Below are 16,387 nucleotides of genomic sequence, written 5' to 3'. Positions count from 1 at the left end.
GAGGCAAGATGTTGTGTTCATAATAAATAAATAAATCTTAAAAAAATATTACCACTTCCATACCAATTTCTCTCTTTTTTTCTTAAAGATTTGTTTTATTATGTATATAGTGTTCTGCCTGCATGTGTGCCTCCAGGCCAGAAGAGGGCACCATATCTCATTACAGATAGTTGTGAGCCACCATGGGGTTGCTGGGAATTGAACTCAGGACCTCTGGAACAGCAGACAGTGCTCTTAACCTCTGAGCCATCTCTCCAGCCCTTCCAGGCCAATTTCTAATGGCTTGGAGGCAGATAAGACCTAAGTGTTGCCAGCTGACACACAGTGCATCAGACTGATACAGCCATCATAGCGCATGTATTTTCTACATGCAGTCCAAGAGGCTAGCCAAGCCTGCCTACCTTCATACCCGTGTTTATTCTCCCTGATGGCTCCTGTCGTCACAGGAAACCTTAGGCTCAACTCAGCAGCACAGACTAACTTAGCGCTTAGCAAGGATGATATGCAAGTTCGTGAAACATTGCTTTTCTGTCTATTTTTATTATATAAAAAAGAGCTTTCCAAAAGCTGTATTTGGCATGATCTGGTGCCACTGCTAGTGCTGCCAGTGGCCAGGCACAGGTGCGTGAGGCCCTGAGGAGCTGGGAAGGGAGAGTGAGGTGCAGGCAGAACAGGAAGTAGCCAGCTTAGGTGCCGGCCCAAGGGTAAAGGCCGTGCAGTAAAGGGTACATATGATCCTCTTTGGTCAGGCAAGGACCCCATACGGGCCCGGAAGGCAAAAGGGCTCAGCTCAGCCCTGGGCTGTCAGCTCACGGCACTGAGGCGAGGAGGCAAGGCAAGGAGACAGCGATGCCGGCTGCCCCCGGCTCCTAGGAACTGCCCTTATCTTTGTCATCCGTCAGGTCATACCTAGGAAACAAGGGCAGAGCTCAGGAGAATGAAGACTCTTGCACCTGCTGTTTTCTCACGGAATCATTCTGTCAGTATCCAGGCTGGCTGGAACTTGCTATGGACTCTGATTCTCCAGCTCCTCACAGGCTGGAACTACAGCCACGAGCCACGAGGCCCAGTTGTCGTCTCTCGAAAGTGAAAGGCATGGCCTAGGGCTTCTGTACTGAGGGGGTGAATGGTTCTCAGCTTTCACTGTCTTTCTTCTCCCTGTGATGGGGACTTCTCCACTGTACCCACCCAGCCCCGCCCCCTTCTCCACAGACACTCACCACTGGGCTGCACCCTGGGACAGGTCTATCTCTGCCAGATCCAGCTGCACCTGGAGGTGGCAGGGAGTAAGATGTTACTTTGACATTCCCAAAGAACTTGCCCCCATTGTCACGCAGGCTCTCAAACCACTACAGAGGGGATAGGGTCACGTGCCAGCGGGCACCCTGGCTGTCTCCTTAACAGAACACTGTGGTTCCAGCAGCTTTAATCCTTGCGGCCTCCTCCCCGTCTTACCTTCCCCAGAAGTTCACGCTCTCGTGACATGAAAGAAGAGTTTGACTTCACTGAAACATCTAGCTTTCTCCTGAGAGACCCATCCAGGGGCAGCTCCCACTCAAACCTGTGAAGACACCAGACATTAGCACCCAGGGCCCAGCCGAAGCCTCCATGTAGACATCAGCCGCTCACTGACCGCTCATTGAACTCGGGGTTGAGGGTCCTCTTCTTCTGGGAGGTCTTCCTCTTGGTGCCTCGATTCTTGTCTGGCAATAGCAGCAGTGACACATAGGGGTCTGGGAGATCGCGGCCGTTTTGTCGAAGGGCCCTACAACAGAATGACGTGGGCACTGAGGCACTCTCGGCAAAGGACCGCAGGACCTTAGGAAGGACAGGCGGGCAGGCTCTCACCGGCAGCCGTGGACGATGCTAACCAGCTTTTGCTCGTCACTGTGGTACCATACTGTCAACTTCACCTGGCCCAGAGGCCCAACGGGAGCCTCAGAGGGGCTGCGGGAAGACAGACGGACAGCATAGCGTCTAGGAAACCGTGAGTCAAACTTGACATTCATATTCTTGCCTGCAGGCCGTTTCCATCCCAGTCCTTACCTGTCACCATGCGGTAGGCGATGCCTGACCTCCAACACTGGGGAGGTGGTGTGGCTGGGTTCCCCAGAGGCCTCGGGTTCCTCACTGAGTGACGAGCTGTAGCTGTGGCTGTGGGCTTCCACTCCTGAGTGCTGGGACACCAGGATCTGGGGACAGGAGAGCGGTGAGCTGGAAGGACACAGCCCCTGCTCCCACCCTTGGGGTATTGTTCAGCCCTGAGCCCTCCTGCCCCTGCCACCTCCTGGTACTCACCCCTAGCTGTGCCCTCATTAGCACCTGGCCCTGACCGTTACTGAGTGCAAACCATTTGTCCAAGCAGAGTCGGTCTGCCTGGAGGAGCTCAGAGAGAGGCAGGGACACAGAGCCCAGGGTGCCGGTCCCTTCACCCCGAACCTGTGGGGTAAATGCACTGATAAATGATTGAAGCTTTGCATTTATGATCCAAACTCTTGGGTGGTTTTGGCGAGAGAGCCCCCTTTGGGGGAACAGAATCAATGTTACAGCTGCTAGCCCCCCACAAGCCCCTTTTTGAGAATATGCCTCATCCAGCTGCCTCCCCAGTGCTGGGATTGCAGGTGTGTACCATCACGCCTGGCTTCTCTCTAACAGTCCTGGCTGTCCTGGAACTCGCTCTGTAGACCAGGCTGGCCTCAGACTCACAGAGATCTGCCTGCCTCTGCCTCCCCAGTGTGGGGATTAAAGGCGTGCACCACCACCCAGTTTAGCTTTTCCTTTTTTTTTTTTTTTGGTTTTTTGAGACAGGGTTTCTCTGTATTGTTTTGGAGGCTGTCGGAGAATTGTTCTATAATTCTAATTAGTATACATGCCTGTACCTTTTCATATTTCCTGACTTTTTAAACTTTAATGTACTAAGTGTGTTACAAGTGCATGAGTGTCATGACTGAGTGTGGCGGTTGAGGATCACTTTTAGGAGCAGGTCCCAAGGAGCAAACTCAGGCCGTCAGGTTTGCGAGCATGCGCTTTCCATGCCAAGGCGTCTCTTGTCTTCTTACTAATTTTATAGATAGTGTCCTATCTACTGCCTTCCGTTATGAAAACTGAGAAGAGCTGACACACACCCTTTTATTCGTCTCACTACTGGTTGCTTTTTTCCAGACAGGGTTTTTTCTCTGTGTAGTCCTGGCTGTCCTGGAACTCGCTCTGTAGACCAGGCTGGCCTCAGACTCAGAGATCCGCCTGCCTCTGCCTCTGCCTCCCGAGTGCTGGGATTAAAGGTGCGCGCCACCATGGTCCAGCTCATAATTTTAAAATTGTCTTATTTTACCTCCTGGCAACTTTCGCCCTCTTCCAGTCTCTTGAAACTATCTTGATTCCCGCAACCTGCTCTCACGATGTTCTTGCTACATCATGAAGAACTCTTCCCTTATCTGTCTTTTGAGTTGTGAGGGGCGCAGCACGTCTGCCCTGTCTTTTTCACTTGGCACACGCCTTGCTCTTGTCCATGTTTTCAGGTCCAGTCAGGTGCTTGCTCACGAGAGGGGAAAACACTCAACACCACACAGGTCTTTCTGGGTGGTTTTTCTGGGATGTCCCTTGAAGACCTCAAATTCAAACAATCCCTCCCTCTGTTATCAGGGTCACCCTCTCTATCCAGGTACCTCCTGTCTCAAACCCAGGAGTTCACATATAGATTTTTGTTCCTTCCCCCCTCCCTCCCTCAAAAGGAGCAAAACCAGCAGGTGGGTGTCCTATGCCTGTAATTCCAGTTGGAACAGGAAGATTGTCAGGAGTAGAGGGCACTGTGTGAGACATTGTCTCAAAAACTCAACTAAAACACCCAGAAGTTTTTAAACAAAAAAATGGCCAGGTATGGTGGCACACACCTTTAACTCCAACACTTGGGAGACAGAGGCAGGCGGATCTCTGTGACCGTTAGGCCAGTCAAGGTTATGTAATGAGAACTTGTTTTGTTTTGGGGAGGTGGCCCAGTGGGTTAGAGCCTTTGTAGCACAAGCCACGAGCATGAAGGCCTGGGTCAAATCCCCACACCCAACACTAGTGACTGATGCCAGTGTCCGTATGGGGAGGTGGAGAGCATAGCGCTCAACCAGCTAGCCTCAGACATAGAACAAAACAACAGAGACCCTGTCTAAAACAAGGTAGAAGTAATGTCATCCAAAGTTGTCCCCTGACCTCCACATACGTGTGGCACCCACTCACTAACAAACCCCCCTCAGAAAATCCTAGCCGACCTTTGTGGTGTCTTAATTTCTCTAATGTCCCCCCTCATTTGAGATGGGGTCTCATTATATCCCTCTTGCTGACCTCAGTCTTAGTGTCCCCTCAGTGCCCTAAATGCCAGGATTATAACAGCGTGTTTGGAGTCTACTTCAGTACCTGAAGCTCCAGGCTCTCGGCATGAGGCTTCCTGATGAGAAAAGAGGCACTGTCCTCCCAGACAGGGGCTGACGTTTGGGAAACAGTCTGTTGGAGAAGAGGGGTTATGGTCAGTGGCGGTTACTCAGGACTCAGCCCTTTCCTCCCATTCTTAGCGGTGAAGGATCCCATTACAAGGCATGTGCTCCTACCTTGCTTTTATGGGAAGTCTCTCCTACGGTGATGGTAGCATAAGGGCTGGGGGGCTTGGTGCCTTTTCGGAGCTGGAGGGACAGTATTGGTCACAGATTTACAAATTAAAAGCATAGCCACACCTCCATTTGTACTTCATAGCCTCCACCCCCAAGGCTTTGGATAATCTCAGGCTACAGATCCCCTCTAGCTCCTCTGCAGGGTGCACTCACACCCAAGGGAGCCTGCGGAGGGGCCACGAAGCCATAGTCAGAGGGCATGGGGGGCTGCTCTTACTGGCAGGTCTTCTGCGCGTTCCAAGTAGACAGACAGCAGGGCTGCTGACAGCTCTGAGCTCTTCTGGGTCTGAATCAGGCTGTTGACCTGCAGCACCTGGGACACAGAGCGGCCGTGGATGGGCGCTGACGGGGGTGGGGGTGGGTGGGGGAGAGGCGGGGGAAGGGGTGGGAGGGGGTGTCACCCTGCCCCATCCTGTCTCCACATCTTCACCTCTTCCAACTCAGCAGCAGTAGGTCTAGGGTTCAGACGCTCCAGGCGCAAGTGCAGGCGGCCAGACGGGACGTCCTCCAGGGTCAGCCACTGTGGAGACAGGCAGGGAAAGTCTTGAGGGTGAGACCATGGGCGTGGTGACGATGAGGAGGAGGCGGCATGGGGCTCACCTCATGCTCACCTCATCAAGGAAGCCACTGTTGAGGACTGTGGTGAGACTCACTTTATACCTGTGGACAATGGAGACACGGGGTTGGTGGGCGATACCACAGCCCTGGGGGCCAGCGTTACCTGTCCATGGAACTCCTGATGCTTACCTGCCCAGAAAGTCATCCTTGTCCAAGTCCTTATCAAAGACCTCAATCTCAAGCTCTTGGCCTGGAATCGATGTGACAATCACCTAACGGGGGACAGTGCAGACGAAAGGATTTCTCTCCTTTTCCTCTCCAATGTCACGTCTGCCCACCCCACCACCTGGCCAGGGAGGACTGGCAGCCACCACGGGGCAGACAGGCGTCCCAGTCACTCGGTTCTGACCTCAAACACCTCGTTCCAGCGGGGATTGAGATCCTCCCGAACAACGTGGCTCCGGAAGCTTCGTCCTGCTACCTTCAGTTTGACATAGGGGTCTGATTTGCCCTTCACCAACCCACCCAGGAAACGGTCTTTGGCAATCAGGTCCTGAGCCTCTAATACGTGGATCCGAAGGACACTCTGCAGGAGGGCCAGACAGACAAGACCTCAGAACCGAGGAGGGACAGACAAGAGTTCAGAACCAGCCCTCGAACAGGCTTGGCACAGTGTGGACAAACAGCCTTATCGTTTCTGGGTACCAACTTACCTCAGTCCCAAAATGGCTGCTGGGGGTTGTGTGACAGGGCCGAGGTGGGGCATCCACGCTGCTGCCCGTCTGGCGGCTGTCACTGTCCAGGTCCTGGGCACCAGGTGTGGTGGGGAAGCAGATTTCAGAAGAATCTAGGTATAAGATCTGCGGAAACAGTGTGTTGGCCAATGAACCCCGTGCAGGCTGGAGGACAGCAGAGGCTCTAGGTACATGATGGCCTTGCCTCGACTGGTCCTCTCCTCCCTTCCTCCAGTCAGATCAGCAAACTTTTCTATTTTAGAGTTACATTTATTTATTTTTATTTATCTTTTAAACTTTATTTTAACTTTATTTTATGTGCATTGGTGTGAAGGTATCAGATCAGCAGGAACTGGAGTCACAGTCAGCTGCCATGTGGGTGCTGGGAGTTGAACCCAGCTCCTCTGGAAGAGCCGATGATGCCATCTCTCCAGCTCCAACAAACATTTTTTTTAAAAATGTATTTATTATGTATACAGTGTTCTGTCGGCATGCATACCTGCAGGCCAGAAGAGGGCACTAGATCTCATTACAGATGGTTGTGAGCCACCATGTGGTTGCTGGGAATTGAACTCAGGACCTCTGGAAGAGCAGCCAGTGCTCTTATCCTCTGAGCCATCTCTCCAGCCCCCAACAACATTTTTTGATGTGCCTCAGACACAGCTACAGAGGCTAGTTCCTTTGATCTAAATATGCTTCCCCTCCCATGCTCTGAATACCGAGGGACCCACAGGCCTCCCCAGCACCCAGCGCCGCCTCCATCACCATACCCGCATGACCAGTTTCATGTAGAGCCTAGAGTTTGGGCCTGAGCTGCTGAGCTGGAACCACTGGTCCAGGGTGAGTTCAGAGGCGGTCAACAGGCGAGCCAGAGGGAGAGTCAGTGCCCCGAGTGTCAGGGCCCTGGAATCGTCCTTCACCTACAGCACAGGAGGGGCAGGGCCAAGGCAGACTAAGGGAGCTACACCATGACTCCCCTGTCCTCCCGTCCCCCGTCCCCCAAACCTTGAGTTCCAGGCAGAGCCGTCATTCCCCAGCACCACCATCCCTTCTACTTTCGCTCGTTCTGTTCCCCAGGGGGGTTTCATTCCCTTCCTCCTGCCTATTTCAGCCCTACTGATCTATCCTTTAGGCTCAGCTGAAATCTTTGTTCCTTCACAAACTCTATAATGTTTGAAAAGAAATACAAATCTGTTCACTGGGTGTGAGTGCATGACTTACATGGAATGTGTCCCACGTACATGTGTGCAGGTCAGAGGACAGTTATGTGGGAGCTGGTTCTCTTCACCTCTGTGTTCTGGGGGTTGAACTGCAGTCGCCAGGCTGTGTTTACCCACTGAGCCCGTTCTCTGCCCCCAGTCTCCAGACCCTGCTAGCTCCACCCCCATCTTCCCTGAGCATCGTCTATGAACTGATCAGTGAGTGAGGAAGCTATGATACTGCGTTTCAGGATTTTTTCTATGACCTTTAAAATGTTAGTTTTATTGGGGGACAATCTGCATACCATAAAAGTTACTCATCTCAAGTACAGAGTTACCAATTATAAAAATGAATTCTAGGCCTGGTGTGGTAGCACACACCTTTAAGCATTAAGACAGAGAGGCAGGTAGATTTCTCTACAAAGCGAGACCCTGTCAAAAAGCAAAACTGGAGGGCTGGAGAGATGGTTCAGAGGTTAAGAGCACTGAGTTCAATTCCCAGCACCCACATGGTGGCTCACAACCATCTGTAATGAGATCTGGTGCCCTCTTCTGCAGGCAGACATGTAAGCATAATGTTGTATTCATAATAAATAAATGAATCTTAAAAAAAAAAAACTGGATGCGGCGCTCACGCCTTTAATTCCAGCACCCGAGAGGAAGAGGCAGGAAGATCTCTCTGACAAGCTGGCCTATGTCAAGAGTCAAAACAAAAACAAACAAACAAAAAAAACCCTTATCTAATGCCTAGAACAGATGAGGCCCTGAATTAATCCCCAGCAATACAGTGGTCAGACTCAATTGTGCGTGCACGCGTGCACACACGTACACACACACACACACACACACACACATATACACGAGTGCTTGAAAGTAAAACATCAAAGGAACAAACCAGTAACCCTTGGGGAGAAGGGTAAGGCGGGCGGCTCTCACCTGCACATCAAGCTCCTGGCTTCGAGGGTCTTGCAGGAAAAACCGGAAGGCTTCTTCCCATACTGGGCAGTTGGTGCTGTAGGTAGCCTGAGGCGAAAACACACAGGCATGTACCCGCCCGGCAGCATCCCCGTTTGGGCTGGTACTTACAGTTGCAAGCATCCTGAAGAAGAGCCCCTGCTGCCCTCACCTTGCTCTCCTGGGTCACATCCTGCACTGACAGTTGCACCATGGGGTTGGGTTCCTTGTTTCCCTTCTTGAGCTATGATGGGGGACGGAATGGAGAGGTTATACTTTAGGTGCTGGATGTCTGGTGTTTGAAGGAAGGTGGGCCCAGCACACTCTTCCTCAAGGTAGACATGACCCCTCCTTAGAACCTTTGTGTTGCCCCTTTGCAGGCAGGGGCACTCACACACACACACACACACTCCACATGCTCAGTCAGGGAAGAGTGGCCATCCTTTCCCTAAGGCTCTGTTCACCACTCCACAAGCCAAACTCACAGGAAGATCCTGAGCCCGATCCAAGTACACAACCAGGATGGCAGCTGAAGGGGGCTCCGGTCTTGAAGTGATGCCCCGATTCCACTGTAGGACCTGGGAGGAAGGAACAGTGGTCAGACCTCATCCTCCTGACCCCCACATGTCACCCCCTGCCCGCCGGCCTCCTGTTTCCTAAGCAGCTTACCTGATCCAGTTTTTCTGTGTCTGGCAAAAGTGATAACCATTCTAGCCTCAAATGAACTTGGCCTTGCCCACCTTGCAGAGGGTACCACTGCAGGCAGTAGAAGAGTGAGAATAGGGATCAGACACCCACCAACCTCTCTTCACCAAGGCAGCCCACAGGGGACGTCACTCCCACACCCCGCATCTCCCGACTTACGTCATCCAGGACTCCAGCCAGTAATACCTTCCCTACATCCAGCTTCATTCTGGAAAGCGGGGAGGGGGTGAGGGAGAGGAGAGAGGGCAGTGGAGAGAGAAGGGGAGTGATAATTAATAGCAAGTCAGTAGCCCTCAACTGTGTGGTCTGTGTGAAGATGCCTAGGGAGGCTGGAGGACTCGGGGCTGGAGTTATAGGAGGTTGTAAGCCTCTCACGGGTGCTAGGAATTGAATTTGAGTCCTCTGCAAAAGCGGTACATATGCTTAATAGCTGAGCGGTCTCTCCAGTCCCAAGAGGATCTTACACTAAGGGGGGGGAGGACTCGTGTGTGTGTGTGTGTGTGTGTGTGTGTGTGTGTGTGCGCGCGTGCGCGTGCGCATTCTACTGGGGCATATTGGGACCTTAGAATCTAAAATGTGCAGTCTCACCTTCCTAGAAAATCATCTTTATCTGGATCTTTGTCAAACACCTCCACCTCGATCTCCTGTCCCGGGACCTCATGCACTATCACCTGGAGAGCACAGTGGACTGTGGGTATCGTGGGCTGCAGCTGTCAGGGCCATCCAGTCAGCGGCTTCTCCCACCACTCCACCCCTGTTCCTCAGCTTCCTACCTCATAGGTCTCTCCCCAGTGAGGGTTGAGCTCCTCATCAATGACTCGGCTGCAGAATGTCTGGGTGCCCACACGGACCAGTGCATAGGGGTCTGATTTGCCCTCAATGAATCCTTTCACGTACTTGTCCTTGGAACTGAGCCCTCGGGCCGCCAGAAGGTGAATCCGAATAATGCCCTGGGGTCAGGGACCAATGGGGAGAAACTAAGGACCCAGAACAGCGCCCTTGAGAGAGGTCAAGTCTACTCAGATACCATACCCTAGGTAGTGGGGAGCGCAACTGGGCCACATCTTGAAGGTCAGGTACGAGGGGCACCAATAGTCGATTGGGCAACACGAGGAAGGCAGCGATGGAATCCATGATCATGGTGTCAGAGAGAGAGCTGAAAGGGAGCAGGAAAGAAAAAAGACTCAAGTTCTACCCCCGCCCCAGCTGTGTTTCTTACCGCAGGGAGAATTTCAGCCTCTCACTGCATACCCCTGCTGGGTTAGGATTTGTTACGTAGCCCATGCTGGCACCGAACTCTGCCAGCCGCCAACTGCTGGAACCAGGCGTGTGCCCCCACACCTAGTGAAGCCTTTCTCTGCTAATCACCTTTGTTTCATATGTGTGTGCGCATGCGTACCGCATGCGGAGGTCAGAGGACAGCCATGCAGTACCCAGCAGACTTGGCAGCAAGCGCCTGTGCCCACTGGGCCATCTCACCAGAGTGGAGGACTCTGAGAATCCTCTTTGGACGCTGAGCCCCTTCGCCATTCCCAACCTTTCTCTGTTTTTCCCCTGCTTGAGGAATTTCCATTCCCTACCAGAGTGCGCACGTTCCTCCTCCACGGGAGGAAAAGAGTCCCATTCTGAAACGTTCCTGGAGTTTATGTCCGATCCCCCCAGCTGCGGTGTCCCTACTTTGCATCTCTGAACTCTCAGCCCCGACTGGGCTACTTGGGAAGGATACTCAAAGGTCCTCAATACCTAAGTCCTGGGATGTCCAGCAGATTGGTCATCCCTGTCCAGTTGATCTCAAGTGTCTGGAAGAAAAGGGCAGATGAGTCAGGATGGATCCCAGGGAGCGAGGCCACACACAGCCGATGGGTGCCCATGCGTGGTGCGCATGCGTGAGGCCCCTGGGTCATTTGGTTTTTATTATCAGCCTTCTCAAACCCCCGTAGCTACCTTCTGTGAGCCTTTCTTCCCCACCCCCACCTCCCGCTGATGGTCTCTCTTACCGGGCGTTTGATGAAGAACATCGACACGGCCCCCACAATAGGAAGGTTCCCCGTGAGCGGCTCAAGAATCACCCGCAGGACGCCATGTAGCTAGAGCAAGAAGAGCAAGGAGACCAAAGTCTCCCCAGAAGAGGCCCCGTGTCCCCCCGCACTTCCCCAGCCTGGCCTCTTCTTCCCGCAGACCCTGTAAGAGGCCCCTGACGTCGCCCACCTGCATGCCCTTGACTCCGGCCTTGCAGAAATACTTCTTCACCTCCACGTCGATCTGCACGTCGCCTACGTAGCTGGGAGGCAGTGAGGAGAGAATAATGGTTAGTGCCAGACTCCATCGGAGAGGAGGGGGAGCTAAGCAGCTAGGGGTGGCCAGGACCCACCCACGGCGAACGGTGAGTACCTGACGTTCAAGTCCAGTAGAATCTGGTCTTTCCTCTGACTAGGGTGAACCTTGACTCCGATGATGCGTACTGGCTAAACAGAGAGGCCATCTCAGAAAGAGGCAGGAGGAAAGAACATCCCAGCCCTTGGGCCACCTCCCAAACCCTTACCCATTTCCTCCCCACACACCTTTTCGCCCAGCTCCACTCGCGTAAATGTGAATGTTTGCAGATGGGGGTTAGCGCCCCGGACAGCCGGCGCCACCGTTTCGGCCAGGAGCTTCTCCATGTACTGGCCGAAGAAGGGCCACACCTGGGCCACAATCTGGGAGGAGACGAAATCAGAAGAGAGTCTGCTTTCCCATTAAAGCAGTGGTTCTCAACCTGTGGTTCGCAACCCCTACCATCAGAAAACACAGATATTTACATCACGATTCAAAACCATAGCAAAATCACAGTCATGAAGTAGCAACAAAAATGATTTTATGATGTGGGGAGGTCATCACAGCATGAGGAACTGTATCAAAGTTTTACAACATTAGGAAAGTTGGGAACCACTGGTCTAACGGCAAGTTCTATCCGGGCATGATAGCACACAGCTGTTTTCTGACACTGAGCTGAGACCACCAGGAGTCTGGGGCCACCGTTGGGGCAGGAAGGTAGGGGACTAGGCCCAAGCTGGAAGTGAGGTGTGGAAGGGGTCATAACCCCACACAGGGAAAAGCAAGACAGTCCTCACCTTGTTTAGCCATTCCGCCTTTTCCACATCCGGGAAGCTGACCTGGAAGCAGGGACAGCAGAGTCAGGGACAAGCATGCTTACAGCTGTGCTTCCTAAGAGGCCAGTGGGGCACACGCACACAGAGATGGGCCATGTCCCTCCGCCAAGGGACTGCTCACACCCAGGAGCTGGGTGTGCTGGGGTTTCTTCTCTCTCTTTTCCTCCTCCTTTTAGAGCAAAACTTGAGTTTGTTAAGAAAAGGTTTTGGCTGGGCACAGGGACACAAACCTATATTCCCAACACTTGGAAGGTAGAGGCAGGAGGGTCCGAGTTCAAACCTAGCCCGGGCTATAATATGAAGCTATGTATTTTTTTAAGTTAAACCTCTTTATTTTGTGTGCATTGATGAAGGTTATTTTTTTTTCAAATAGAAAGACAGTGTAAAGTTGTTTTCTTTTGTTTGTAGACAGGGTCTCATTGTGTAGTCCTGGCTGTCCTGGAATTCACTATATAGATCAAGCTGGCCTCGAACTCACAAAGATCCACCTGCTTCCGCCTCACAGGTGCTGGGATTAAAGATTTATGCTACCACACCCAGTAAGAAAAAGGTTTTAGTGCAGCTTTAAACACACAATCCTGGGGGCAGGAGACTGCTGTCCTTAGAACTTGGGCACACAGGCTCCTTAGTAAGGGGCTGGTGGTATGTCGCCTGGTGAGGATGCTTCAGATAGCTCAGAGATAGGAAATGGCAGCTTCTGGGGCAAAGGAGGGGAAGGGGAGGAGTCGGAAAGAGAAGGGCACATTCTTTCAGGAGGAGATGCTGTCAAATCAGAGCTCTAGGGAATCCTGGGATGAAGAAGTCCTGTTTCCTTTGTCCAGCCTTCCTTGCTCCCCTGGAACTGGGTGTGGGCTCCCATCTAAGAAGGTGAAGAAGAAACCAACCCTTTGATAACCCAGGGAGGGGCTGGAAGAGCTGCTTAGGCCGGGTGCGCTGGTGCCCTAGAGCGTGCGCAAGCCTCCGCAGAGGTCTCTCCTGTTCCCCTCCTCCCTACCTCCTCTCGCTCTTCCTGGGTGACTCCTTTTATGGGAAAGGACACCTGTGTTCTGCATGCAGGGGGCAGGGAGAGGATTAATTGGATTAATTCCTATGATAAGGAGTAGGAGTAACAGTTGCTGCTTGCGGTAGATTCCTTCCTTTTTTCTCTCCAGGGCAGGGTAAGCGTGACTGTGTCTGCCACTCTCTGCCCAACTGGCAGCCTCTACTGGGAGGGGTACCAGGGAGGGGCTGGGAACCCGCTCAGCTTTAGCAAGGCCAGGGAGAAGCATCTGTTTCAGCCCAGGAAACGGTACAGTAATAAGGGCCTGGGTCGGCTGCGCAAGCAATGGAAGGCTGCCCACAGTCCGGAAAAGGGTGGGGCCGCCCAGGGTGCGAATAGAGAGAGCAGCGGGAACTACGGCAGCCGCACTACCCTCTCTCTTCCCAGCCAACCCCCCCCCCCGGCCCAGCAGCTGCCTTGGCTGCCCTGCAGCCCGGCTGCCTTGAGACTGGAAGGCGACTGTGGTGGGTCATTTCCAGGTGCTGAACAATGCTTGCGGGGTTGAGCCTCAGCGGGTACCTAGGGACAAGGCAGGAAACGGGACACCCTTATGCCCTTAAGTAGATAAAAAGCCTTGAAAGAGCTAGCAAAGGCAAGGGAAGCTCTGAGCGATCACGGGGTTGAGGCGGTGGGTGTGGAGGGATCCCAGAGTGGCGAAGGCGCGAGTGACACTAGTCAGGAGCAGGCTTGCTGGGCTGGGAGGGAGCCCGGGCCGGGAGCGGCCACTCAGATGCACTGCCGTGGTCGGAGCGGAGCAGACCGAAGAAGAAGTCCCGTACTGTGGAAGGATCCGCTCTGCGGCAAGGGTGGGCGGAGAGAGCGGGTGAAGTCGTCCGAGAGCGGTGCGTCCCAGCAAGCAAGCGCTAACGGGACGAGGTAAAGTCTGGGGGATGGGGGCGGCGCTGTCCCAAGCGGGGAGCCGACTTCACAGGGAGGGAGAGCCCGAGTTGAAGGACTAGGAAAGAGCTCTACTGCACCAAAGACCGAAGTGGCAACTCACCCAGGCAGGTAATTCCCGGTCGCTCAGATAAAGCGTTCTTGCCGTGATCCGCTCCTCGTCATCCAGCAGCTGCCTCGCTGCCCGCAGGCTCCGTTCTTTCCCGTCGCGCACCCGGCGCCAGCCCAGGTAGAGGGCGAGGCCGAACAGCACGAAACCCACGCTAAGACCCGCTGCCCCGGCCAGGTACACGGGCACCAGCACCAGCAAGCGCCGCCCGAAGGAAGCCAGCACCGCCAGGGCCTCGCTCGCTGCACCCGGGCCAGCAGGTGGGACCCCGGAGCCCGGGTCCCCCGCGGTGTCGGTGGCAGGGGGCTGCTCCTCCCGCCCGGGGCCAGCGCCCTCTTCTCCAGGGGAGCGCTCCATGGGGCGGCCTCTGGCAGTAGCCTCCCGACTAGCTGCAGGCAGCTCAGAGTCTGGGCCAGCTCCCCCTGTGACATATAGTGCTCCCGGGACCTCACGCTACGCCACGCCACGCCCCTGCCCGTTGGGGTTGGTTCGCGCCGGCCGCGTAGACTTGGGAAGCTAGAGGGCTTGGAGTGGCAGGACCTCCGTGATTGGACCAGCGGGTCAAGATGGGAGGGCTGGATGGCGGGAAAAGGAGGAAAGAAACCAAAAGGCAGCTTTCGACTGGTCATAGAAAGAACAGGGCGTGCCATCCCACCTAAAGAGGCGGGAGCAACTGCTCCTCCCACGTGGGCTTGGAGTGCCTGTGGAGTGACGTCATGCAGAGCCGCTACTCCAATTACTGAGTTGAGAGTGAGCTGGTGTGGAGGGGTAGCCGGTGGTCAGTCCTAGCCTTTCCACCCGTTCAGATGGTTTGGCGGTGTTTGAATCTGACACACTCTCTGTTAACTTTCCCAAGTTCTGGTCTTTATGTTCTGAGCTCTTCCTGGCGGCCCTCACAAAAAGTAAGGGAAATGACCCTATTTGGAATGCGAGCCTCGGCTGACCGACCCTGTCTGTCGATCATGCCCTCAGTCCCCTACCTTGTCTGTGAGAGGGCACAACTAAAAACCTCTAATAATGGGAGTCCTGACACCTCAGACTTAAGTGGGGAAGGAGAGAGGAGTACATGAGAAGCGAGGTTTTGCCTCTCAAATCTGAGTTAGTCATCTCTATCTCGGGGGACAAATTAAGACTAAATTGACACTAAAGCAGTTACATTTTCTAGTAACTTTCTGATCCTTGGTGTCTTAGTCAGGGTGACTACTGCTTGTGATGAAGCGCCATGGTAAAATCAGGCCGGGGAGGAGAGGGTTCCTTTGGCTTACACCTCCACATCATGGCCCGTCACTGAAGGAAGTCAGGACAGGAGCTCAAACTAGGAAGAATCCTGGAGGCAGGGGCTGAGGCAGAGGCCGTGGAGGGTGCTGCTTACTGGCTTGTTCCTCATGGCTTGCTCAGCCTGCTTTCTTATAGAACCCAGGACCACCAGCCAGGGATGACACCACCCACCATGGGCTGGGTTCTTCCTATTAATCACTAAGAAAATGCTCTACAGGCTTGCCTACAGCCCCATCTAATGGAGGCATTTCTCAATAGAGGTTCCCTCCCCTCAGATGACTCTTGCTTGTGTCAAGTTGACAAAACAAAACAAAACAAAGCTAACAAACAAAAACTAATCAGCACAGCTGGGAATTTCTAAGACGCTACAGTGAATTCTTCCAGGCAGGATGTCTCTCTGCTGTAATCCCAGCATTTAGGAGGCTAAGGAAACCTGAGATACAGAAGAGAAACCAAAGGAAGGGAATACAGGAGGAGGAAGGGGCAGGCTGGGAGATGGCTCAGTCCTTATAGCCCATGAGGACCTAAGCTAGGTGTCCAGCACTCACAAATGGCCTATGCTCTACAAGCCTGAAGACCTGTTTGTTTTGATTTGTTTTTCGAGACAAGGTTTCGCTGTGTGGCTTTGGAGCCTGTCCTGGCACTCACTCTGTAGACCAGACTGGCCTCGAACTCACAGAGATCCGCCTGTCTCTGCCTCCCAAGTGCTGGGATTAAAGATATGTGCCACCAACACCCAGCTAAGATCCCTGCACTCTTGTGAGAGCATTTGTAATCTCACTGGCACCTTCAGAAAATGGAGGTGGAAACAGGAGCCCCTCCAGAGGCACCAGAGCCAACAGCTTGGTTTATGAGGCAGCAGAGCGATCCTGCCTCAGAAGCAGAAAGGTGAGGACTGGCATATGAAGGCTGACCTTCACATGGGCCTCCCAACACACGCACGCACACACAAGCACACGAACACGTGCACACATACACTCGTACACACGTGTGCACACACACACACACACATACCCCGGAGTCCCAGCTCTGGGAAGGCTGAGAGGAGGGTTTCTAGGGCTTTCTGACTTGCCAGTCTAGCCTAATTAGCAAGTTCCAACTTCAGTGAGA

The 16,387-nt window shown here is 53.5% G+C and overlaps 1 protein-coding gene across 1 annotated transcript; it reads right to left on the bottom strand.

Annotated features, from left to right (window-relative positions):
- Positions 1–520: 520 nt before the first annotated feature.
- Positions 521–14,453, bottom strand: Esyt1 (extended synaptotagmin 1). Its single transcript, XM_005079712.4, has 31 exons — positions 13,994–14,453; positions 11,916–11,957; positions 11,367–11,501; positions 11,197–11,270; positions 11,014–11,086; positions 10,803–10,892; positions 10,549–10,604; positions 9,838–9,961; positions 9,579–9,755; positions 9,394–9,476; positions 8,965–9,013; positions 8,770–8,856; positions 8,586–8,678; positions 8,273–8,344; positions 8,083–8,169; positions 6,718–6,867; positions 5,927–6,073; positions 5,623–5,799; positions 5,403–5,485; positions 5,267–5,315; positions 5,086–5,175; positions 4,873–4,968; positions 4,596–4,667; positions 4,405–4,491; positions 2,299–2,439; positions 2,047–2,192; positions 1,849–1,947; positions 1,634–1,765; positions 1,456–1,561; positions 1,221–1,270; positions 521–909 (listed from the first exon to the last, which is right to left on the bottom strand). Exons 1-31 carry the CDS (start codon positions 14,354–14,356, stop codon positions 870–872), a joined length of 3,270 nt encoding a protein of 1,089 aa, XP_005079769.2. The 5' UTR covers positions 14,357–14,453; the 3' UTR covers positions 521–869.
- Positions 14,454–16,387: the final 1,934 nt, after the last annotated feature.

The sequence above is a fragment of the Mesocricetus auratus genome, unplaced genomic scaffold (genome assembly GCF_017639785.1).
Source record: "Mesocricetus auratus isolate SY011 unplaced genomic scaffold, BCM_Maur_2.0 Super-Scaffold_100011, whole genome shotgun sequence".
In the NCBI taxonomy this organism is placed as follows: Eukaryota; Metazoa; Chordata; class Mammalia; order Rodentia; family Cricetidae; genus Mesocricetus; species Mesocricetus auratus.
This window is presented reverse-complemented; position numbering and strand designations above follow the sequence as displayed.

Bases quoted from the DNA above. Each gene is read 5' to 3' on its own strand.
- Esyt1 (XM_005079712.4), bottom strand. From the start codon at position 14,356: ATGGAGCGCTCCCCTGGAGAAGAGGGCGCTGGCCCCGGGCGGGAGGAG. The intron at 8,170-8,272 runs GTGAGGGCAGCA...TTTTCGCCTCAG, and splicing joins ATGTGACCCAGGAGAGCAAG to GCTACCTACAGCACCAACTG. The intron at 5,176-5,266 runs GTGAGCATGAGG...CTGTCTCCACAG, and splicing joins ACAGTGGCTTCCTTGATGAG to TGGCTGACCCTGGAGGACGT.